The 24,883-nt window shown below is 46.0% G+C and overlaps 1 protein-coding gene across 1 annotated transcript in view; it reads left to right on the plus strand.

Moving 5' to 3' along the window:
* Positions 1-24,883, plus strand: part of LOC311127484 (GDNF family receptor alpha-2-like) — a gene marked incomplete at both ends in the record, with an annotated part of 92,381 nt that overhangs the window by 63,711 nt on the left and 3,787 nt on the right. Inside the window, 3 exons of the mRNA XM_084159313.1 lie at positions 20,773-20,882; positions 23,921-24,061; positions 24,290-24,474. Coding sequence (XP_084015439.1) covers positions 20,773-20,882; positions 23,921-24,061; positions 24,290-24,474 — 436 coding nt within the window. The remainder of the gene's footprint in view (positions 1-20,772; positions 20,883-23,920; positions 24,062-24,289; positions 24,475-24,883) is intronic.

Below are 24,883 nucleotides of genomic sequence, written 5' to 3' on the forward strand. Positions count from 1 at the left end.
GAGACTTGGAGGGGAGTTGCAGTGAGATTAGTAGAGGAGCAGCATCTAGTGAAGATGAGGTCAAGCGTATTGCCTGCCTTGTGAGTAGGGGGGGACGGTGAGAGGGTGAGGTCAAAAGAGGAAAGGAGTGGAAAGAAGGAGGCAGAGAGAAATGAGTCAAACGTGGACATAGGGAGGTTGAAATCCCCCAAAACTGTGAGGGGTGAGCCATCCTCAGGAAAGGAACTTATCAAGGCGTCAAGCTCGTTGATGAACTCTCCAAGGGAACCTGGAGGGCGATAGATGACAAGGATATTAAGCTTAAATGGGTTAGTGACTGTGACAGCATGGAATTCAAATGAGGAGATAGACAGATGGGTTAGGGGAAAAATTGAGAATGTCCACTTGGGAGAGATGAGGATTCCTGTACCACCACCCCTCTGACCAGATGCTCTCGGGGTATGCGAGAACACATGGTCAGACGAGGAGAGAGCAGTAGGAGTAGCCGTGTTTTCAGTGGTGATCCATGTTTCCGTCAGCGCCAGGAAGTCGAGGGACTGGAGGTTGGCATAGGCTGGGATGAAGTCAGCTTTGTTGGCAGCAGAACGGCAGTTCCAGAGGCTGCCTGCGACCTGGAACTCCAGGTGAGGGGTGCGAGCAGGGACCACCAGGTTGGAGAGGCAGCAGCCGCGCGGTGTTGTGCGTTGTTTGTGTAGCCTGTGCAGAGACGAGAGAACAGGGATAGGCAGAGGCATAGTTGACAGGCTGTAGCATATGGCTACAAAAATGCAGAGGAGATCGGAATGAAATGAGCTAAGCATCTGGGAGAGGAGAGAGGGGGGCCTCCCTCACCAAAAACTTCTACCTCAGAAACTAAAATTGTTTCACTGAACAGTTGTTCAATGTTTAAAGGAATAAACTCAAACCCACTTTATTCAGCTAGCCAACTATGACACCATAGCTGACTAGCATGCTAGCATCCAATAACACACAGTTTAACACACAGTTAAGCACCAATACTCACAACAAACCACCAATAGTGTGTTAACTAGCTAACCAGCATGCCAGCATCCAGTAACACACAGCCAAGCACAAACACTTGGTCACAGCAAACCACCAATAGTGTGATAACACACTAAACAGATCATTCGTGTCTGTGTCAAGTTCCTTTCATGACGCAGCAATGATTCAACATTGGCTAGCTAGGACAAGTATATTGTAATTAGCTACTACCGTACCGTTCGCTGGTCGTGCTGGGTAGCTAGCAATGGCCACTGTGTTGGCTTTGTTTGAAGAACGGCTAGCTAGCTAGCTTCGTGCTACACCCGGCACACAATGGCTACTGTGTTGACTCTGACTCTGTTCGAAAAAACGGCTAATTAGCTCGCTTCGTGCTACAGCCGGCACGGCGGAAGACACTGCCAAGACACAGTAGCTACCCACGATACCTAGCTATGACGCCGTAGCTAACTAGCAAGCTAGCATCCATTAACACACACTTAGCACCAATACTTGGTTACAACAAACTGCCAAGAGTGTGTTAGCACACTAAACAGATGATTCATGTCCGTGTCTAGTTCCTTGCATAACGCAGAACGCAGCAAAAATTAAACGTTGGCTAGAAGCACATTTAACAGTGGGAACAGCTAATCGTTACCAGTAGCTACCCGCTAGCTAGCTAGCCTCGTGCTTCGATACTAACCTACAATAACCTACGGAAACCTACAATAGCAACAATACTAACCTATAATAAATACAATACCTAACTACAACTAACTACCAACCTACGATCTAATGCATGGTTAAGCTATACTCAACACCAAATGAGAAGTTTGCTTACCTCCAGCTAGAGAGCTAGCTGGCCTCGAGCTTCAATACTAGCCTACAATAACCTACGGAAACCTACAATAACAACAATACTAACCTATAATAAATACAATACCTAACTACAACTAACTACCAACCTACGATCTAATGCATGGTTAAGCTATACTCAACACCAAATGAGAAGTTTGCTTACCTCCAGCTAGAGAGCTAGAGAGCTAGAGAAAAACACGTCCTCTCCCGACTGCTGCTGCTCTGCTTTCTTAACCAGCTGTCACGTTCGCTTAAGGAGGAGGACCAAGGCGCAGCGTTGCGGGTGAACATATTTATATTTATTAACTAGATCACACGATCAAAACAATGAACGAAACGTGAAGTCCTTCGATACACAAACCAAAAGGAACAAGAAACCACAACACAAAGTGGAAAGACCGATAGTTAAATATGGCTCCCAATCAGAGACAACCAGCTGACACTCGTTGCCTCTGATTGGGAGTCACTCAGGCCAACATAGATATGCAAAACATAGACTTACACACCCTGGCTCAACATAACATAGTCCCCTGAGCCAGGGCGTGACAGTACCCCCCCCCAAAGGCGCGGACTCCGGCCGCGCCAAACAACCACAACAGGGGAGGGACCGGGTGGGCACTCCGCCTCGGCGGCGGATCCGGCTCCGGACATGACCCAGGCACGGGTTGTGCTGGACTGACGACGCACACCCCTGGCTTGATGCGTGGAGGAGGAACGGGCCGGACCGGGCTGACGAAGCGCACCCCTGACTTGGTGCGGGGAGCAGGAATGAGCCGGACCGGGCTGACGACGCGCACCACTGACCTGGTGCGGGGAGCTTGGATGGGCCGGACTGGGCTGGCGACGCGCACCACAGACTTGGTGCGGAGAGCAGGAACGGGCCGGACAGGGCTGACGAAACGCACCATAGACTTGGTGCGGAGAGCAGGCACGGGCCGTGCCGGACTGACGACGCACACCACTGGCTTGGTGCGGGAAGCTTGGATGGGCCGGACTGGGCTGGCGACGCGCACCACAGACTTGGTGCGGAGAGCAGGAACGGGCCGTGCCGGACTGACGACGCACACCACTGGCTTGGTGCGGGAAGCTTGGATGGGCCGAACTGGGCTGGCGACGCGCACCACAGACTTGGTGCGGTGAGCAGGAATGGGCCGGACCGGGCTGGCGACGCGCACCACCGACTTGGTACGGAGAGCAGGAACGGGCCGGACAGGGCTGACGACACGCACCACAGGCTCGGTGCGAGAGGCAGGAACAGGCCGAACCGTACTGGGGACACACGCCACTGGCCCTATGCAGGGATCAGGAACGGGCCGGACCGGACTGGTAATACACCCCAGTACCTCTCGCCGTGCCTCCACACTCTCCCTCTCCTCTGTGACCAGTGGCCCCCTTAACCTGGCGGCCTCCTCTTCACACCCGCTGGACCGCTCCATCGCGGCCTCCTGCTGCCCCGTCGTCCACGTCGTGAGCCCCCCCCTAAAAATATTCTGGGGTTCTCTCCTCCCCGTGGACCAGGCCTCCCTAGCTCTCGCCAGACTCTCGATCCATTGCTTCATAGACCAGCCTCTCTCCTCTTCACTTAGCGTGGCCCAGCCGAAACTCCTACTCCCCTGATCCCAGGTCCTTCCTCTCTCCTCTTCACGCTGCTTGGTCCATTCTTGGTGGTTTCTTCTGTCACGTTCGCTTAAGGAGGAGGACCAAGGCGCAGCGTTGCGGGTGAACATATTTATATTTATTAACTAGATCACACGATCAAAACAATGAACGAAACGTGAAGTCCTTCGATACACAAACCAAAAGGAACAAGAAACCACAACACAAAGTGAAAAGACCGATAGTTAAATATGGCTCCCAATCAGAGACAACCAGCTGTCACTCGTTGCCTCTGATTGGGAGTCACTCAGGCCAACATAGATATGCAAAACATAGACTTACACACCCTGGCTCAACATAACATAGTCCCCCGAGCCAGGGCGTGACACCAGCTTCATGAGGTAGTCACCTGGAATGCATTTCAATTAACAGGTGTGCCTTCTTAAAAGTTAATTTGTGGAATTTCTTTCCTTCTTAATGTGTTTGAGCCAATCAGTTGTGTTGTGACAAGGTAGGGGGGGGGTATACAGAAGATAGCTCTATTTGGTAAAAGATCAAGTCCATATGATGGCAAAACCAGCTCAAATAAGCAAAGAGAAATGACAGTCCATCATTACTTTAAGACATGAAGGTCAGTCAAAACGAACAATTTCAAGAAATGTGAACGTTTCTTCAAGTGCAGTCACAAAAATCAAATCAAATCAAATCAAATTTTATTGGTCACATGCGCCGAATACAACAGGTGCAGACATTACAGTGAAATGCTTACTTACAGCCCTTAACCAACAGTGCATTTATTTTAAACAAAAAAAAGTAAAAATAAAACTACAACTAAAAAAAAGTGTTGAGAAAAAAAAGAGCAGAAGTAAAAAAGTGACAGTAGGGAGGCTATATATACAGGGGGGTAACGTTGCAGAGTCAATGTGCGGGGGCACCGGCTAGTTGAGGTAGTTGAGGTAATATGTACATGTGGGTAGAGTTAAAGTGACTATGCATAAATACTTAACAGAGTAGCAGCAGCGTAGAAAGGATGGGGTGGGGGGGCAGTGCAAATAGTCAGGGTAGCCATGATTAGCTGTTCAGGAGTCTTATGGCTTGGGGGTAGAAGCTGTTGAGAAGTCTTTTGGACCTAGACTTGGCACTCCGGTACCGCTTGCCGTGCGGTAGCAGAGAGAACAGTCTATGACTAGGGTGGCTGGAGTCTTTGACAATTTTGAGGGCCTTCCTCTGACACCGCCTGGTATAGAGGTCCTGGATGGCAGGAAGCTTTGCCCCAGTGATGTACTGGGCCGTACGCACTACCCTCTGTAGTGCCTTGCGGTCGGAGGCCAAGCAGTTGCCATACCAGGCGGTGATGCAACCAGTCAGGATGCTCTCGATGGTGCAGCTGTAGAATTTTTTGAGGATCTGAGGACCCATGCCAAATCTTTTCAGTCTCCTGAGGGGGAATAGGCTTTGTCGTGCCCTCTTCACGACTGTCTTGGTGTGTTTGGACCATGATAGTTCGTTGGTGATGTGGACACCAAGGAACTTGAAGCTCTCAACCTGTTCCACTACAGCCCCGTCGATGAGAATGGGGGCGTGCTCAGTCCTCTTTTTTTTCCTGTAGTCCACAATCATCTCCTTTGTCTTGGTCACGTTGAGGGAGAGGTTGTTGTCCTGGCACCACACGGCCAGATCTCTGACCTCCTCCCTATAGGCTGTCTCATCGTTGTCGGTGATCAGGCCTACCACTGTTGTGTCGTCGGCAAACTTAATGATGGTGTTGGAGTCGTGCCTGGCCATGCAGTCATGGGTGAACAGAGAGTATAGGAGGGGACTGAGCACGCACCCCTGAGGGGCCCCCGTGTTGAGGATCAGTGTGGCAGATGTGTTGTTACCTACCCTTACCACCTGGGGGCGGCCCGTCAGGAAGTCCAGGATCCAGTTGCAGAGGGAGGTGTTTAGTCCCAGGATCCTTAGCTTAGTGATGAGCTTAGTGGGCACTATGGTGTTGAATGCTGAGCTGCAGTCAATGAATAGCATTCTCATGTAGGTGTTCCTATTGTCCAGGTGGGAAAGGGCAGTGTGGAGTGCAATAGAGATTGCATCATCTGTGGATCTGTTGGGGCGGTATGCAAATTGGAGTGGGTCTAGGGTTTCTGGGATAATGCTGTTGATGTGAGCCATGACCAGCCTTTCAAAGCACTTCATGGCTACAGACGTCAGTGCTACGGGTCGGTAGTCATTTAGGCAGGTTATCTTAGAGTCCTTGGGCACGGGGACTATGGTGGTCTGCCATCAAGCGCTATGATAAAACTGGCTCTCATGAGGACCGCCACAAGAATGGAAGACCCAGAGTTACCTCTGCTGCAGAGGATAAGTTCATTAGATTTACTAGCCTCAGAAATTGCAGCCCAAATAAATGCTTCACAGACACATCTTAACATCAACTGTTCAGAGGAGACTGTGTGAATCAGGCCTTCATGGTTGAATTGCTGCAAAGAAACCACTACTAGACCAAAGGACAACAAAATGAAGAAGAGACCTGCTTGGGCGAAGAAACATGAGCAACGGACATTAGACCGGTGGATTTTTGTCCTTTGGTCTGGAGTCCAAATTGGAGAGTTTCGGTTCCAACCGCCATGTCTTTGTGAAACGCGGTGTGGGTGAATGGATGATCTCCGCATGTGTAGTTCCCACCGTAAAGCATGGAGGAGGAGGTGTTATGGTGTGGGGGTGCTTTGCTGGTGACACTGTCTGTGATTTATTTAGCATTCTGCAGCGATACGCCATCCCATCTCATTTGGACTTAGTGGGACTATAATTTGTTTTTCAACAGGACACCTCCAGACTGTGTAAGGGCTGACCTGTTCTCCACAATCCCCCGACCTCAACCCAATTGAGATGGTTTGGGATGAGTCGGATGGCAGAGTGAAGGAAAAGCAGCCAACAAGTGCTCAGCATATGTGGGAACTCCTTCAAGACTGTTGGAAAAGCATTCCAGGTGAAGCTGGTTGAGAGAATGCCAAGAGTGTGCAAAGCTGTCATCAAGGCATAGGGTGGCTATTTGAAGAATCTCAAATATAAAATATATATTGATTTGTTTAACAATTTTTTGGTGACTACATGATTCCATATGTGTTATTTCATAGTTTTGATGTCTTCGCTATTATTCTACAATGTAGAAAATAGTAAAAATAAAGACAAACCCTGGAATGAGTAGGTGTCTCCAAACTTTTGAGTGGTACTGTATATCTTGATTTTTTAAATGTTTTTTCAAAATAAGCTTTGTTATACAATTAAAGGTCAAATTCATTGCATTTAAAACAGTCAGCAATAATCTAATGAAGTCAGAGCTCGTGAAATTATACCATATGCCTTCCACAACCATAAGACCCACTAATCATTTAAATATTTTATCAAAATAGTTGTACCTGCTTTTTTAGCAATAATCACTGATCTGGCTTTCAGGTCTGTCTATAAAAATGCCTTTTTTGTTACAAATGACTACACATTTCCGATTTTTACACATTTAGCTTTGTCATCAGAGTTATACAACAAGTAACTACATGCTTTTCATGATCAGTAAACATCAATTGATCATGTCTTTTCTGATGTCTTTTCTGATAGGTGAGGGTAGCCACGCTCAAGGTCCTAAACGATATTATAACCGCGATCGATAATAGACAGTACTGTGCAGCCGTCTTCATCGACCTGGCCAAGGCTTTCGACTCTGTCAACCACCGCATTCTTATTGGCAGACTAAATAGCCTTGGTTTCTCAAATGACTGCCTCGCCTGGTTCACCAACTACTTCTCAGATAGAGTTCAGTGTGTCAAATCAGAGGGCCTGTTTTGTGGACCTATGGCAGTCTCTATGGGGGTGCCACAGGGTTCAATTCTTGGGCCGACTCTTTTCTCCGTGTATATCAATGATGTCGCTCTTGCTGCTGGTGACTCTCAGATCCACCTCTACGCAGACGACACCATTTTGTATACATCTGGCCCTTCATTGGACACTGTGTTAACAAACCTCCAAACGAGCTTCAATGCTATACAACACTCCTTCAGTAGCCTCCAACTGCTCTTAAACACTAGTAAAACTAAATGCATGCTCTTCAATCGAACGCTGCTGGCACCCGCCCACCCGACTAGAATCACCACTCTCGACGGGTCTGACCTAGAGTATGTGGACAACTACAAATACCTATGTGTCTGGTTAGACTGTAAACTCTCCTTCCAGACTCACATTAAGAATCTCCAATCCAAAGTTAAATCTAGAATCGGCTTCCTATTTCGCAACAAAGCCTCCTTCACTCATGCTGCCAAACATGCCCTCGTAAAACTGACTATCCTACCGATCCTTGACTTCGGCGATGTCATTTACAAAATAGCCTCCAACACTCTACTCAGCAAATTGGATGTAGTCTATCACAGTGCTATCCGTTTTGTCTCCAAAGCCCCATACACTACCCACCACTGTGACCTGTACGCTCTTGTTGGCTGGTCCTCACTACATGTTCGTCGTCAAACCCACTGGCTCCAGGCCATCTATAAATCACTGCTAGGCAAATCCCCGCCTTATCTTAGCTCATTGGTCACCATAGCAGCACCCACCTGTAGTCTGCGCTCCAGCAGGTATATCTCACTGGTCATTCCCAAAGCCAACACCTCCTTTGGCCGCCATTCCTTCCAGTTCTCTGCTGCCAATGACTGGAACGAATTGCAAAAATCTCTGAAGCTGGAGACTCTTATCTCCCTCACTAACTTTAAGCATCAGTTGTCAGAGCACCTTACCGATCACTGCACCTGTACACAGCCCATCTGAAATTAGCCCACCCAACTACCTCATCCCTATATTGTTATTTATTTTGCTCTTTTGCACCCCAGTATCTCTATTTGCACATAATCTCTTGCACATCTAGCATTCCAGTGTTAATACTAATTGTAATTATTTTGCACTATAGCCTATTTATTGCCTTAACTCCATAACTTGCTACATTTGCACACACTGTATATATATTTTCTGTTGTATTTTTTGACTTTATGTTTTTTTACCCCATATGTAACTCTGTGTTGTTGTTTTTATCGCACTGCTATGCTTTATCTTGGCCAGGTCGCAGTTGTAAATGAGAACTTGTTCTCAACTGGCTTACCTGGTTAAATAAAGGTTAAATAAAAAATAAAATAAAAAAATCCATTTGGCTTGTAGCTCGCTAGCTAAGCAAACAACATGTGTCATTTAGCTTGCTTCATCAGAGTTTAGGCTTTTGGAAAGAACTTGACATTGTCCTGGTAAAGTTGTCAGTCGGACTAACGCTACTGTCATCACCACAAAAGAGGGCATGCAAATCAAACAATATTTAGATATAGCTATCCATCAAGTTTATCCCCTGAAAGTTAGCTTGTTAACTAGCCATATTGACGTGATCTGTTATTAGCTAGTCAACTTGACGTGGTCCTTCAATCAATGTAGCCTATCATGTCTGTCAGCGGCAATCGTGATTAAACACTCAAAAACAATGTTGAAAGGGGGATAATGTTAGATAACTTTGCTAGGTAGGCCTATGTTGTTGGAGGAACAAGTACTTTAGGTCTACTTACCAACATGTTTAGCCAACTGTACAAAGTTTCTACTGGTAGTAAACATTATTAGCTAACAGTATATCGGCAAATGCACCCTTCTGCTGCTAGACAGGTAGAGCCCACAAAGGAATGGGAAATTAACCTAACCACTCATACTTGTCAGGTATAGTTCACTATTATTTATATCACTCAAATATCCAATTAATGGTGGCCAATATTGAGAGATATCGTGAGGCTACCGTCATATAGGTTATCTGAAATTACATGACCAATTGATGTTTACTGATCATGAAAAGCATGCAGCTACTTCCTGTATAACTCTGATGATAGAGAGCTTAATGTGCGCAATTGTTTTGCATGGAATGATCTGAAATGTTTAGATCTGACTATGCTCTTCAAGAGGTGATGATCTGTCTCCCCTAGCTCTTTGTCTGCTTACACAAAACACAACTATATTTTACCCAGGTGTATTGCCCTTTTACTTTCAACTAAGAAACATACTGTAGTTTTAATTATCAGCTAGATTGTGCTAGGCATGTATTATTGATATCATGTTACGAGACCTGGCTAGGGGTTTGTTTACAGTAAAGTTAGACTATAATACAAATGCTAGCACTGGCACCTTGTGGTGATAATGTTGAACTGCATATAATTACACCAGGATGATACATAACATGAAGCAAACAAATTGCAACTTTGTTTCAAGCAACATGTATTGTGAAAATAAATCAAATTTACCTTAAAATATTAATTTATGCACACCCTCATGATAGTGATATTTGCTAATAATGTCTCTCTCCTGTGCAAGTAATCCTTAAAGTGAAACTGACAGCATTTTAGCAACATGAAATCTTATTAAAACACTTTTTAAAAACTTTTTCTGACAAGCGAACACTTATATATATAGTCATTTTCACGGTTTCATAAATTCTTAGTATACATACTTCCCAGAAATTCTAAAGCATTTGTGAAAAGTCTATAGCAATATAGAGTGGGAAAGCAGCCGTCCGTTTGGACAATTAATAGACACTGCAGTAAATAAAACCTAATAAAAATATCTGTCTGGTACAGGACCGAAGTCTACGCAGATCGGTGCACCATAGCCAACCAGAGCTACAGTAGGCCTTTATGCAAACAAGCCATTAGCTACACAGGCCTGCCATCATTCACTTTGAACTGGACTGTGTGTTTACAGGCAGTTGCAACAGCGCTACTTTAGATCATTAGAACGCATTCGCCAAAAGCTACATGAATGGATTTCTGCAAATACAGTATGTCAATACCCCTGGAGTCCTCTTACATTTGGGAACTTTACAGTCCTATTGATCAAACAACCATGAAAAGGTAGGCTCTCTCCCACTCACCCTAGCAGAGCTGGTTTGCTAGGCTGTTTACATGTTATCTAGCAGCTAGCTAGCTAGCTAACATTAGGTTCCGTGTTTTTAGCTTGGTACGTAAATAGATATGCTAGCCTTTTAGCCACGTTATGACTGACTTGTGATCATTGCCCTTGCTAGTTTGATTGTATTGACATTCCCAGCCTTAGTTACATTCATCAGTTTTTGTCCAAAATATTGAGTCATTGAAAATGAAACACTGCATCCCGAATGGAGGCAGCAAACAATGTACAGGCCAGCTGTGATTTACAACCTGATAGCAATATTTTTTAGACTACCAAGAAATCTATTGGTGAATTATATTAATCATGCATTGAACTGCAGCCATCTATTCTGTCAACAATGCCTTAGTGTACGTCATGGAATGTTAAGTCAAATATAACCTATTTTTTTAAACCTCTTATAAAGTTGGTTTTGTAGCATAAACTGGGAATTTTATATTTTTGACTGATATTATGATTGTCTGTTTGTTTCATGTCTGCAAAGTAGTTAAAACGCTGTCAGTTCCACTTTAAGACCTACCTTCATTACAAGGGTAAGGCTTGCACTAATCCATTTTAATGAAGGCATGTAGCTGTAGAAGTCAGATTTGGTATCCTTCAACATGGTTAGCCTCATTCATTGTCTAATAAAAATAAAAACCCACACACTGGTCTTGCCAGTATCAGCCTTTTATTTTCTTTCAAGTTATTAGCAAATGATTCCCACCCACATCAGTTCTCAGACGTGTGAGTGCTTTTCCTATTTCCAATAGTATCATTTCAAATGGAGAAAACATCTCAACAAAATGTAAACAATGTGTGAGGATTTGCTAATCCTGTTTTAGTATAGAAATGACAAGCCACATGTACAAGTGCATTGGACATGCCCACAAGGCCAATACTAATCCCATCATATGTTTGCATTGGGCATGCATGCCATACATAATCTCACATCAACTGTAAGCAATGTAACCAAAAGGGTGGGGCACAGATAGTGGAGGCAAGAGAAAAATCCCCTGGAGAGTCACCACCGTGAAGGGTCACTTTTACATGGGCTGCAAAGTAGTTCCATCTCTGTATGGCTGACCAGGCCAGGGTGCAAACCCTAATCAAATGACACTTGTAGTTGGCATGCCAACCACTGGCGAAGGAGGACAGTGAGTGTAGCAGAATGAAGCAAATCGGCACAAAACTGCAGGAGGAGATCCTCCCGCAGCTGAGATGCTTACTGTATTCAAGGATAGATAAATTCATAATAGACAGGAAACACTACTTCAAGTCGCAGGGGGGATGACATCACATCACAGTTGCTACTAGAACTCACCTCTGCTAATCACACCCCTTTCACCTCCTATGACACCGACAGTATAGATCAGCCGCTGACTGTGTGATCTGAGTCAATGTAGCAGAATGAAATACCCACAAAATGAATTCTGTGTGTGCTAGATTGACTCAGTTCACACAGTCTGCTCTGTTGGCTGAGGAGAAGGAGGTGGTCTGTTAGTGTAGCAGAGGGGTGAGTGTGTAGCACATGTGAGCTAGTTGACAGGTGATTGTCACAGGTGCTGTAGGTGGGTGTGGTGCAGGAATCAAGCGCAGGACGAAGAAACTAAGTCCAAAAGATTTTAGTGAAATATTCACTTAGTACACGAGCTCAACAAGCCCAGAGGCGAAATAAAGGCGCACACAGGCGTCAAACAAAAGGTGCACTAACATGTGCGAGAAACCCTCTCCAAAACAACGGAGGAAAACACGTAGCACAGAACACCAAACAGAAGCGCAATCACACACAACACCTGACACACACAATGAGAACTAAATAGGACACTAATGAACACTAACTGGAAACAGGTGTACAACATCAAGACAAAACCAAACGAACATGAAACATACAACGGTGGCAGCTAGTACTCCGGGGACGACGACCGCCGAAGCCTGCCCGAGCAAGGAGGAGGAGCAGCCTCGGCCGAAACCGTGACAGTACCCCCCCCTTGACGCGCGGCTCCAGCCGTGCGCCGACCCCGGCCTCGGGGACGACCAGGAGGACGCGGAGCAGGGCGCGCGGGATGCCCCCGGTGGAACTCCGACAGGAGAGACGGGTCTAGGATGTCCCTCCGCGGCACCCAGCACCGTTCCTCCGGGCCGTACCCCTCCCACTCCACGAGATACTGGAGACCCCCCATCTGACGTCTCGAGTCCAAGATGGACCGAACGGTGTACGCCGGAGCCCCCTCGATGTCCAGTGGGGGCGGAGGAGTCTCTCCTATCTCACCTTCCTGGAGTGGACCAGCTACCACCGGCCTGAGAAGAGACACATGGAACGAGGGGTTAATATTCTTATATTCAATAGGCAGATGTAACCTATAACACACCTCGTTCAGTCTTCTCAGGACTTTAAAAGGCCCCACAAACCGCCGACCCAGCTTCCGGCAGGGCAGGCGGAGGGGCATGTTTCTGGTCGAGAGCCAGACTCGATCTCCAGGTGCGTACACCGGCCCCTCACTGCGGTGGAGATCGGCGCTCGCCTTGTGTCGACGGATGGCCCGCTGCAGATGGACGTGTGCAGCGTTCCACGTCTCCTCCGAGTGCCTCACCCAATCATCCACCGCAGGGGCCTCGATCTGGCTCTGCTGCCAAGGTGCCAGAACCGGCTGGTAACCTAACACACATTGGAAGGGGGTTAGGTTGGTAGAGGAGTGGCGGAGAGAGTTTTGGGCCATCTCCGCCCAGGGAATATACCGAGCCCACTCCTCTGGACGGTCCTGGCAATACGACTTCAGAAACCTACCCACATCCTGGATGACTCGTTCTACCTGCCCATTGCTCTCCGGGTGGTACCCCGAGGTAAGGCTCACCGAGACCCCCAAACGCTCCATGAACGCTCTCCAGACTCGGGAGGTAAACTGGGGGCCTCGATCAGACACTATATCCTCGGGTACCCCGTAATGCCGGAAGACGTGGGTAAATAGTGCCTCTGCGGTCTGTAGGGCAGTAGGAAGACCCGACATAGGGAGAAGACGACAGGCCTTAGAGAACCGGTCCACAACGACCAGGATGGTGGTATTCCCCTGCGAGGGGGGAAGGTCTATCACAAAATCCACTGAGAGGTGGGACCAGGGTCGTTGTGAAACGGGCAGGGGTTGTAACTTACCCCTGGGCAAGTGTCTGGGCGCCTTACACTGGGCGCACACCGAGCAGGAGGAGACATAAACCCTCACATCCCTGGCTAACGTGGGCCACCAGTACTTAGTGCTAAGACAATGCACTGTCCGGCCAATACCCGGATGTCCAGAGGAGGGTGACGTGTGAGCCCAGTAAATGAGTCGATCCCGAACCTCGAGCGGAACGTACTTCCGACCCACAGGACACTGTGGAGGGCTAGGGTCGGCACGCAACGCCCGCTCGATTTCAGCATCGACCTCCCACACAACCGGTGCCACTAGACAAGACGCCGGTAGTATGGGAGTAGGCTCAACGGACCTCTCCTCCGTGTCATACCGCCGGGACAGAGCATCTGCCTTACCGTTCTGGGACCCAGGGATGTACGTGATTTTAAATACGAACCTGGCGAGAAACATACTCCATCGAGCCTGGCGAGGGTTCAGTCTCCTCGCTGCCCGGATGTACTCCAGTTTCCGATGGTCAGTCAAAATGAGGAAAGGGTGTTGAGCCCCCTCAAGCCAATGCCTCCACACCTTAAGGGCCTGAACTACAGCTAACAGCTCCCTGTCCCCGACGTCATAATTTCGCTCCGCCGGGCTGAGCTTTTTAGAGTAAAAAGCACAGGGGCGGAGTTTAGGTGGCGTGCCGGACCGTTGAGAGAGTACGGCCCCTACACCGGCCTCAGACGCGTCCACCTCGACCTGAAAGGCTAAGGCGGGATCCGGATGCGCCAGCACCGGAGCCGACGTAAACAGGTCCTTCAGTCTCCCAAAAGCCCTGTCCGCCTCAGCTGACCACTGCAGGCGCACCGGACCCCCTTTCAGAAGGGACGTGATGGGAGCTGCCACCTGTCCAAAACCCCGGATAAACCTCCGGTAGTAATTCGCAAAGCCCAAGAACTGCTGCACCTCTTTGACAGTGGTTGGGGTTTGCCAATTACGCACGGCTGACACACGGTCCACCTCCATTTTCACCCCAGACGCGGACAACCGATAACCCAAAAAGGAGACCGACTCCTGGAAAAACAGACATTTCTCTGCCTTGACATACAGGTCGTGCTCCAACAGCCTCCTCAATACACGACGCACCAGGGCTACATGCTCGGCTCGGGTAGACGAGTACCCTAGAATGTCATCAATGTACACGACCACCCCTTGCCCCTGCATATCCCGGAAAATCTCATCCACGAAGGATTGGAAGACTGACGGAGCATTCATCAACCCGTATGGCATGACGAGATACTCGTAATGACCCGAGGTGGTACTAAACGTTGTTTTCCATTCGTCGCCCTCCCTAATGCGCACCAAGTTATACGCGCTCCTGAGATCCAGTTTTGTGAAAAACCACGCTCCGTGCAATGACTCCGTCATGGTCGCAATCAGAGGGAGTGGATAACTGTATTTCACAGTAATCTGATTGAGACCACGGTAATCAATGCACGGGCGCAACCCTCCATCTTTTTTCTTCACAAAAAAGAAGCTTGAGGACGCAGGAGAAGTGGAGGGCCGTATGTATCCCTTTCTCAAAGATTCGGCTATGTAAGTCTCCATAGCTTTTCTCTCCTCTTGAGACAAAGGATACACGTGGCTCCTTGGGAGCGCTGCTCCTGCCTGGAGGTCTATCGCACAATCCCCCTGTCTGTGAGGAGGCAACTGCGTCGCCCTAGCTTTACTAAACACAATAGCCAAATCCCCATATTCAGGCGGAATGTGCAATGCGGGCACTTGGTTTGGACTTTCCACCGAAGTCGCCCCCACGGAAACACCCAGACATCGCCCCTCACACTGAGCAGACCACCCATTGAGAGCTCTCTGTTGCCACGAAATGGCAGGGTTATGGGTACTTAACCAGGGAATTCCCAGCACCACCGGGTACGCAGGAGAGTCGATCAGATATAGCTGTATAGTCTCCTCATGACCCCCCTGCGCACACATCCTAAGTGGCGCTGTGATTTCCCTAATCAACCCCGACCCCAACGGGCGGCTATCTAAAGCATGAACGGGAAAAGGCTTGTCAACAGGCAGGAGGGGAATCCCTAAATCTAAACAAAACTTCCGATCAACAAAATTCCCAGCTGCGCCTGAATCTACTAGCGCCTTATGCTGGGAATGGGGTGCAACCTGTGGAAAACGAACAGGTATACAAAAGTGCGCAACAGAGAGCTCTGGGTAAGTGGGGTGTCTACTCACCTGGGAATGCTCCCCAGTGCGTGGCCTGTTGTCTCCTCCTCCTGGAGACCCTCCCCAGCACCTGGCCGCAGTGTGCCCTCCACGACCGCAATTGGTGCAGGGGACAGGCCCCCTCGGGCTCCTTCTCCTCCTTTCTCTAGCGCCAGCACCCCCGAGCTCCATAGGGCTCGGCTCGGAGGTGCTGGAGGGTGGAATGGACGGACCCCACTCGGGACGTCCACGGGTGGCCAGCAGGGTGTCCAGACGGATGGACATGTCGACCAACTGGTCGAAGGTGAAATTGGTGTCCCTGCAGGCCAACTCACGTTGAACGTCCTCCCGTAGGCTACATCGAAAATGATCGATGAGGGCCCGTTCATTCCACCCTGCGTCTGCCGCTAGAGTCCGGAACTCCAGAGCGAACGCCTGTGCGCTCCTCCTCCCCTGTCTAAGGTAGAATAGACGCTCCCCCGCCACTTTGCCCTCAGGTGGATGGTCGAACACGGCCTTGAAGCGACGGGAGAACTCCGCGTAGGAGATGGTGGTGGCGTCTATCCTCCTCCACTCGGCGTTGGCCCATTCCAACGCCTTGCCCGTGAGACAGGAGATGAGGGCGGAAACGCTCTCGTGTCCCGAGGGCACCGGGTGTACAGTGGCCAGGTAGAGCTCCACCTGCAGGAGGAACCCCTGACACCCGGCAGCTGTGCCGTCATACGCCCTCGGGAGCGAGAGCCGAATCCCACTGGGTTCCGGACCTGGGACTGGTGGACCGACCGATGGTGGTGGCAAGGTAGGTGGAGGTGTGGGTACCCCTCTGGACTCCCATCGGTGCAAGGTGTTGATGACATCCTGTAGAGCGGTCCCCAGTTGTCTGATCTGGTCATCCTGGCCGCGGACATGCTCCTCTAGCGACTCAGGTGTGGCTGTTGCTCCTGCTGATTCCATTTATAAGGTGTGTGATTCTGTCACGGGTGCTGTAGGTGGGTGTGGTGCAGGACGCAGAAACTAAGTCCAAAAGACTTTAGTGAAATATTCACTTAGTACACGAGCTCAACAAGCCCGGAGGCGAAATAAAGACGCACACAGGCGTCAAACAAAAGGCGCACTAACATGTGCGAGAAACCCTCTCCAAAACAACGGAGGAAAACACGTAGCACAGAACACCAAACAGAAGCGCAATCACACACAACACCTGACACACACAACGAGAACTAAATAGGACACTAATGAACACTAACTGGAAACAGGTGTACAACATCAAGACAAAACCAAACGAACATGAAACATACAACGGTGGCAGCTAGTACTCCGGGGACGACGACCGCCGAAGCCTGCCCGAGCAAGGAGGAGGAGCAGCCTCGGCCGAAACCGTGACAGTGAGTGCTAGGCTCTTTATCAATTCATCCTTCCTCTCATCGCCTTCTTCTCAAAACCCATTGGAGAAGAAGGTCAGAGGGGAGGGAACTTGTACCTTCTCCTCCAATACATTTGCGATACAATACAGGTGAGGAGATAGGATGCAAGTAATCAAAGAAAGACAAAGTGAGACAAAGCCCTAGAAGCCATCGTGTGGTGATGTCACCTGCCCTGAGACCTAAAGTATTGTTATCCTAGCCCAACCAAGATAATGGTTTTTGTAGGATAATGGACTCTGCTGTGTGGGTATGAAGTGCAGTTGTGGACAGGGGTTGCATCCTAGGTCAGCCATACAGGGATTGTTATACCCACACCAATGATCAAGGACATCAGCTTTAGCTGCAAATCTGTGCAATACCATCAGACACGATTACAGTGAGTGACAACCAAATAAAACAGACAAAAAATGAATGTTCAATGACCAAAAAAGACACTATACTTAATTCAAAGAATCAACACTTTATGTAATATTATACAAAGAATGCCTAGTGGGTTTAGACATACATCTCCAAAACAAGAGTTGATTGAATAGTTAAATGAATAGTGTCTAGTGCAAATAATAAGCAGAATGTCAGGGCTGGGCTGGAACAGAAACCTCCACACCCAGTAGCTAGATCTCTAGGAGCAAGGTTGGCCATGCATATTCTAGGTCTATACATTGTTACTTTTAACAGTATTTTTGTAGTCCTACAACCAATTCTAACAGTAAACCAATGGCATATATAACTCATTGGAGATATACCCTTCAGTCTCTCCAGGACTTCATCCGCAGACAGGGTTTAGCAGCTTTCACAGGTCTCTGTATCTGAGGTTAAAGAAACATAGAAATGAGACCAGGACTTGCTTCATTATTCTCAAGTGATATAATAACATTTTATATTTTGTTGCAATTGTGTTTTGTATTGTCATAGCTCTCTCTTTGGGACTGGAAACCTGTTAATTAGCTAGCTAGCTTAGCTACTACCTAGGTAGCTAACATTGTTGTTTTTAGCAAATCAAACTAATATTGGATGGCTGTCTATCCTATTTTCAGTATATGTAGCTAGCTAGCTAGCTGATGTTACCTAGAATAGATAGTTAACATGATAAACAACTTACTTGTGTGCTACACATCATCCTTGCACCGCCACCTCCTGCTGCTAACGTTACTATCCATGCAGGCAATGCTGCCCACTGCGATGCTTCTTTGGGAAATCTATAAACGAAAACTTTCAAAAATAGATTTGTCCCTGGTCGCAAGGACCAACCCACCCACGGATACTGTGACCTTGAGAAAATAACTAGAATAAGCTAGCTAGCTAGCTGTTTACAAATACATCAGAGGTTCTTTGGGGTTCTAGTGTTCACTTCCTCTCCTCCTCAAAAAGCTGTTAAAGCTGCAATATGCAACTCTTTGGGCAACCCAACCAAATTCACATAGAAATGTGAGGTATAGATCTGTCATTTTCATTGAAAGCAAGTCTAAGTAGCGGTAGATCTGTTCTATGTGCGCTGTTTCAATGATTCCTGTTCTTAGGTTTAGTTTTTACTTTTACTTTCGGTTTTGTATGCCAGCTTCAAACAGCTGAAAATACAATATTTTGGGTTATGGAAAATATATTTCACAGCGATTTAGATGGTCAAATGATTATCTACACAATGACTGTTTGTTGTGTCACATAAACTGAAATTAGGCAAACTATTAGAAATTTAGCAACCAGGAAATGGCGGAGCAATTTCTGCATATTGCACATTTAAAAATGTCTATAGAAGTTGATTATTTTTTCACTCAAATCAATTGGAGTGGACTGTGAGAATTAGTGATGGGACGATTGATACCAGAGCTCTGATGCAGTTTTTAAAGCACTACTGAACTAACACGTAACGATGCTCGTTTCAAAGTAAACATTACCACGTGATCAATGACGTCCAAAGCTTTATTTGATCACCTGGTTTTTCAAATAATGTGTTGCAAAATGCAAGATCCTACTGATTTCACTGTGGTTCCGGTGCTTTCTTCGAGTCCAAGCTGCTTTCAAACACCGACCTCTACTGGACACAGTACTTACACATTTTTAGTTTTTCATGTAGCGTCACCTGAATGGTAGCTTGGCAGGTAGAGTTGGGGTCTCGAGGATCAGAACACTCAGACAACAGGGAATGGGGTCAAATCGTGGCAAAGGCATATTATTTTGAAAATCGTTTTATGTGACACCACACTTTCTGCACATTGTTGTTTAAACAATTAGTTTTATTGAGTAAAGTATAAGCTTCTGTCTTAGGCATCCTACATAATGCCATAGATTCCGTTTTTGACAGCAAAAAAAAGGGATTCACAGCAAAAAAGGGAAGCATGATAGAAGGTGCGAACCTGCAATGGTAACTGATTGGAGGCTACTAAGACTCACAACTAACCGCTACGCCATGGCCATTTGATGAATATTGTGAGAGTTGACTCTTCATGGGGTTGAGACTCTTCAAGAGTCATCCGGACAAAACAGGAGAAGGATTCAGATTTTTTTTTAAAATTACATCACATGTTTTTAAAATGTGCAATGATAGTATTGTAGTTTAAGGGTTCTTTAGATTGTGGATGGATGACTCACTTTGTAGACAAACAATGGATGAATACCGATTACTGTTTTGCTGATTTAATGATGAACCAGAGAGGAAGAGAGAGGCCCAACTCAGGGGAAAATCTGTCTCCCTCCAGTAGGTGTTTTTTGTTGTTGTTTCGCCCACCAAGCAAGGAGTTTTTGTATGGAGGTTAATGAAAGAGTGTTGAATTTGGTCAACAAAAAAATGAATGGCTTATTTTCAAAGTTAGGTTTATTTGATCAAATAGAAGTTTCGTAATCCTTGAGTTGTTACGAGTGTACTAATATAAGTAGGAAACGTGACATCACAGCAACTTTGACAGAAAAACACTTTATATCGGAGTTGCCTCGAGATGGCTAGGCATATTCATGGCATGAGGCTAGTAGCATAGCATCTCTCTCCATTGAATACAGGCGGTTGACATCAACAACCCTCATTGAATATTCAAAAAAGGTTTACAATAATTAGATATATCCACCAATCCAAAGAAAGGATAGGCGGGAGCTAGACAGCTCGCTGTACCTTTGTGGACAACGACTCCCATTGTTGTGGTGGAGAGACATGTAATCTTGTCAGTATATCCATAATCTTTGGATGAACTGACCACAGTTACAGTGTCATGTCTAGATGGGATATAGTTGATATCATATTTTAGCTAACCCTTTAACTAACTTTAACCTAATTCTTTTAACTTGCTACGTTAATTGTCCTAACCTGCTGCGTAAGTTCTCCTAACCTGCTACGAAAAGTCAATTCTGACAAATGTTATACTATCTAGTCAAAACCCAGTTACAGCCATGCATCGACTCAACCATTTCCTGTTCTCTTCCAACAAATAACTAACATCCAACCAATCAGAAAAGTGCAAAGTAGTTGCTAGGTAGATAAATCATTAATATTACAATTCAAAACAACTGATTCACAATATCTTAGAACTATACAACAGTGACTTAGAAAACAACATCTCCCATAAAATAACCCTACAGTATGGTCATAGACCTTAATTTAATAAGATGGTAAAATGACCATGTTATGATGAAAATGTAAAATGTGCCTGTGTGTGTGCATGTAGATCAAGACTGGCTGATTTCCATATGAACTGTCAGATGACTGGTCACTCCATCACCAGCTGTCCCCATGATAACTACCACGGCTGCCTCATGGCCTACGTAGGCCTCATTGGTGAGTACACGCGCACACACACACACAAACCTAGCCGACAATGTGAAAAATCTGTTGATGTGCCCTTGAGAAAAGGAAAATGTCACACATTTGTTCAAGGGGCACCGTAGTACTATGGCTGACCCTGTAAAACAACACATTTCACTGCACCTATGTGACAATAAAAGGGTAAAGCCATTTGAATTCAAAACTTTTTGACAACATCCCTTTTGATTTAAAGTGACATTTTGGATGTGAATGCCAAAACATTCATGAGATAGAGGTGCTCAAAGTTGACCTATTTTGCATACCCCACCATACCATGAGATATCCATGTCTTCAACACTGGAAAAGAAAAACGGTTGAGTTTGATATCTTTAAAAGCTTACAAACAGGATTGTCAAACTATTTTATAATTTCTTTAAAAAATAAAATAAAATAAAACGTTCAAAGTTAATTCTCTTCATATTCGCATATGATGTAGCTTAGACCCTATTTTACATCATCAAATGTTTTTGTGTTGTGCACGCCATCGGTTGAGACACAACATACTCTTGAATACAGGGTGGGTGTCATTTCAATCCTATAAATATAATTCATAGAATGGATCCCTTCAGACCACTGCTGGCACACCATTGAAATTTAAATTACTACCACAAACATGGCCGCCGGTCCACCCACCGTCGAATGTCAACTTAAATTGTCATGTCTGTTCTATTATCTGTATTTCTATGATTTCAGTAGGTTTCCTATGGAGGTTTGACAGTACCATTTAAAAACAACAGATATTCCCATTCAACCTACCTGGTTAAATAAAGGTTAAATAAAAAAATAAAAAACATTCTCTGATGTGTGGACCTCGAACCGTCTTTGTGGTACGTTTTGAAAGTCAACATTTATAATTTATTCCCATTTTAGCAGCCAATTTATTCCCATTTTAGCAGCCAAAAAATGAAACCCACCCTGTATTCAAGAGCATGTTGTGTCTCAACCGATTGCGGGCACAACACAAAAACCTGATGTTTACGCGTTTTTAGATTATTGACGTTTAGGTAAAAAAATGAAATAATGTACACTACATTTCAAAAGTTTGGGGTCACTTAGAAATGTCCTTGTTTTCCATGAAAACATACATGAAATGAGTTTGAATAGGAAATATAGCAAAATGAATAGGAAATGTAGTCATTGACAAGGTTAGAAATAGTGATTTTTCATTGAAATAATAATTGTGTCCTTCAAACTCTGCTTTCGTCAAAGAATCCTCCATTTGCAGCAATTACAGCCTTGCAGACCTTTGGTATTCTAGTTGTCAATTTGTTGAGGTAATCTGAAGAGATTTCACCCCATGCTTCCTGAAGCACCTCCCACAAGTTGGATTGGCTTGATGGGCACTTCTTACGTACCATACGGTCAAGCTGCTCCCACAACAGCTCAATAGGGTTGAGATCCGGTGACTGTGCTGGCCTCTCCATCACAGACAGAATACCAGCTGACTGCTTCTTCCCTAAATAGTTATTGCATAGTTTGGAGCTGTGCTTTGGGTTATTGTCCTGTTGTAGTAGGAAATTGGCTCCAATCAAGCGCCGTCCACAGGGTATGGCATGGCGTTGCAAAATGGAGTGATAGCCTTCCTCCTTCAAGATCCCTTTTACCCTGTACAAATCTCCCACTTTACCACCACCAAAGCACCCCCAGACCATCACATTGCCTCCACCATGCTTGACAGATGGCATCAAGCACTTCTTCAGAATCTTTTCATTTGGTCTGCATCTCACAAATGTCTTCTCTGTGATCCGAACACCTCAAACTTCGATTCGTCTGTCCATAACACTTTTTTTCCAATCTTCCTCTGTCCGGTGTCTGTGTTCTTTTGCCCATCTTAATCTTTTATTTTTATTGGCCAGTCTGAGATATGGCTTTTTCTTTGCAACTCTGCCTAGAAGGTCAGCATTCCGGAGTCGCCTCTTCACTGTTAATGTTGAGACTGGTGTTTTGCGGGTACTATTTAATGAAGCTGCCAGTTGAGGACCAGTGAGGCGTCTGTTTCTCAAACTAGACACTCTAATGTATTTGTCCTTTTGCTCAGTTGTGCACCGGGGCCTCCCACTCCTCTTTCTATTCTGGTTAGAGCCAATTTGCGCTGTTCTATGAAGGGAGTAGTACACAGCGTTGTACGAGATCTTCAGTTTCTTGGCAATTTCTCGCATGGAATAGCCTTCATTTCTCAGAACAAGAATAGACTGACGAGTTTCAGAAGAAAATTATTTGTTTCTGGCCATTTTGATCCTGTAATCAAACCCACAATTGCTGATGCTCCAGATACTCAACTAGTCTCAAGAAGGCCAGTTTTATTGCTTCTTTAATCAGCACAACAGTTTTCAGCTGTGCAAACATAATTGCAAAAGGGTTTTCTAATGATCAATTAGCCTTTTAAAATGATAAACTTGTATTAGCAAACACAACGTGCCATTGGAACACAGGACTGATTGTTGCTGATAATGGGCCTCTGTATGCCTATGTAGATATTCCATAAAGAATCAGCCGTTTCCAGCTACAATAGCCATTTACAACATTAACAATGTCTACACTGTATTTCTGATCTATTTGATGTTATTTTAATGGACAGAAAAATTGCTTCTCTTTCGAAAACAAGGACATTTCTAAGTGACCCCAACCTTTTGAACAGTAGTGTATATATATTTTTTAAATAGTTTGACAACCCTGTTTTTAAACTTTTAAATTATATAAATCTCAACCGTTTATCTTTTCCAATGATGACGACATGGATGTCACATGGTATGGTTGGGTATGCAAAATAGGTCAACTTTGAGCACCTTCTGTTTTGACATTCAGGTCAAAAAAGTCACTTTCAGAGCACTTCTACAATGGGTTTCATTCAAATCAAAAGGGGTGCTGTCAAAATGTGATTGAATTGAAATGGATTTACACACACGCACACACATACTTTCTCCATATTACAGCAATTTGCTGAAGTGTTCTTCAAACGTACTCTTGGTCCTAACTATCATCTTTCCCTCCCTCCCTCCCTCTCTCTCCAGGGTCTGATGTGACTCCTAACTACATGGACAGCAGTCCCAGTAACAGCACCATCTCTCCCTGGTGCTCCTGCAGAGGGACTGGCAACCAGGAAAAGGAGTGTGACGCCTTCCTCAGAGACTTCACACACAACACCTGCCTCAGTGAGTGGAGTGCCAGCGTGTGTGTGTGTGTATATATATGTCTCTGTGTGTGACTGTGTGTGTGTATTTGTGTGTGTGTATATGTGAGTGTGTGTGAGAGAGAGAGGTCCCTAGGTGTTTTTTTTTTTTATAACAGTGACCTACCTACAATACCTGCACTCCATCTTGCCTCTCTTAAAGTCACAACCTGTCTCTTCTTCTCTCCCTTTCTCCTGCCTATTTTTATAGAGAATGCCATCCAGGCGTTTGACTATGGTCCAGAGGGGAGTGTACTTCCTGTTATAGAGTCTTTGGCCACGCCCTTTCCTCCCATACAGCCACCACTCAACTCTAAGCCCGCCCCCTCTCTCCATGCCAATGAAATCAAGCCTCAGGACAGCACCTGTGTTTTCTCAACCTGCGCCAACCTTAAGGTGTGTGTGTGTCTGTGTGTGTGTCTGTGTGTGTGTGTGTGTGTGTGTGTGTGTGTGTGTGTGTGTGTGTGTGTGTGTGTGTGTGTGTGTGTGTGTGTGTGTGTGTGTGTGTGTGTGTGTGTGTTGTGTGTGTGTGTGTGTGTGTGTGTGTGTGTAAGAAGTGAGACGTCGACTCATAGCCTAGCCCAGTACCAGGGATATGGGGCGTAATGTATGAATGACTGAATTATCTGAAATATCTGGTCCTGCCGCTCTATATATAAGTCTAACTGGAATGGAGGCTGGAGGGGGAAATACACACACAGACAGAATACACAAAAGTATCAGTTCGAAATAGTTCATGCTGTTTGTATATGTATACGTACGTGTGTGTGCGTTTGTGCATGAATTTGCATGTGCGTGTGTGTGT

Source organism: Coregonus lavaretus (assembly GCF_964263955.1).
Source record: "Coregonus lavaretus genome assembly, chromosome: 4".
Classification (NCBI taxonomy): domain Eukaryota; kingdom Metazoa; phylum Chordata; class Actinopteri; order Salmoniformes; family Salmonidae; genus Coregonus; species Coregonus lavaretus.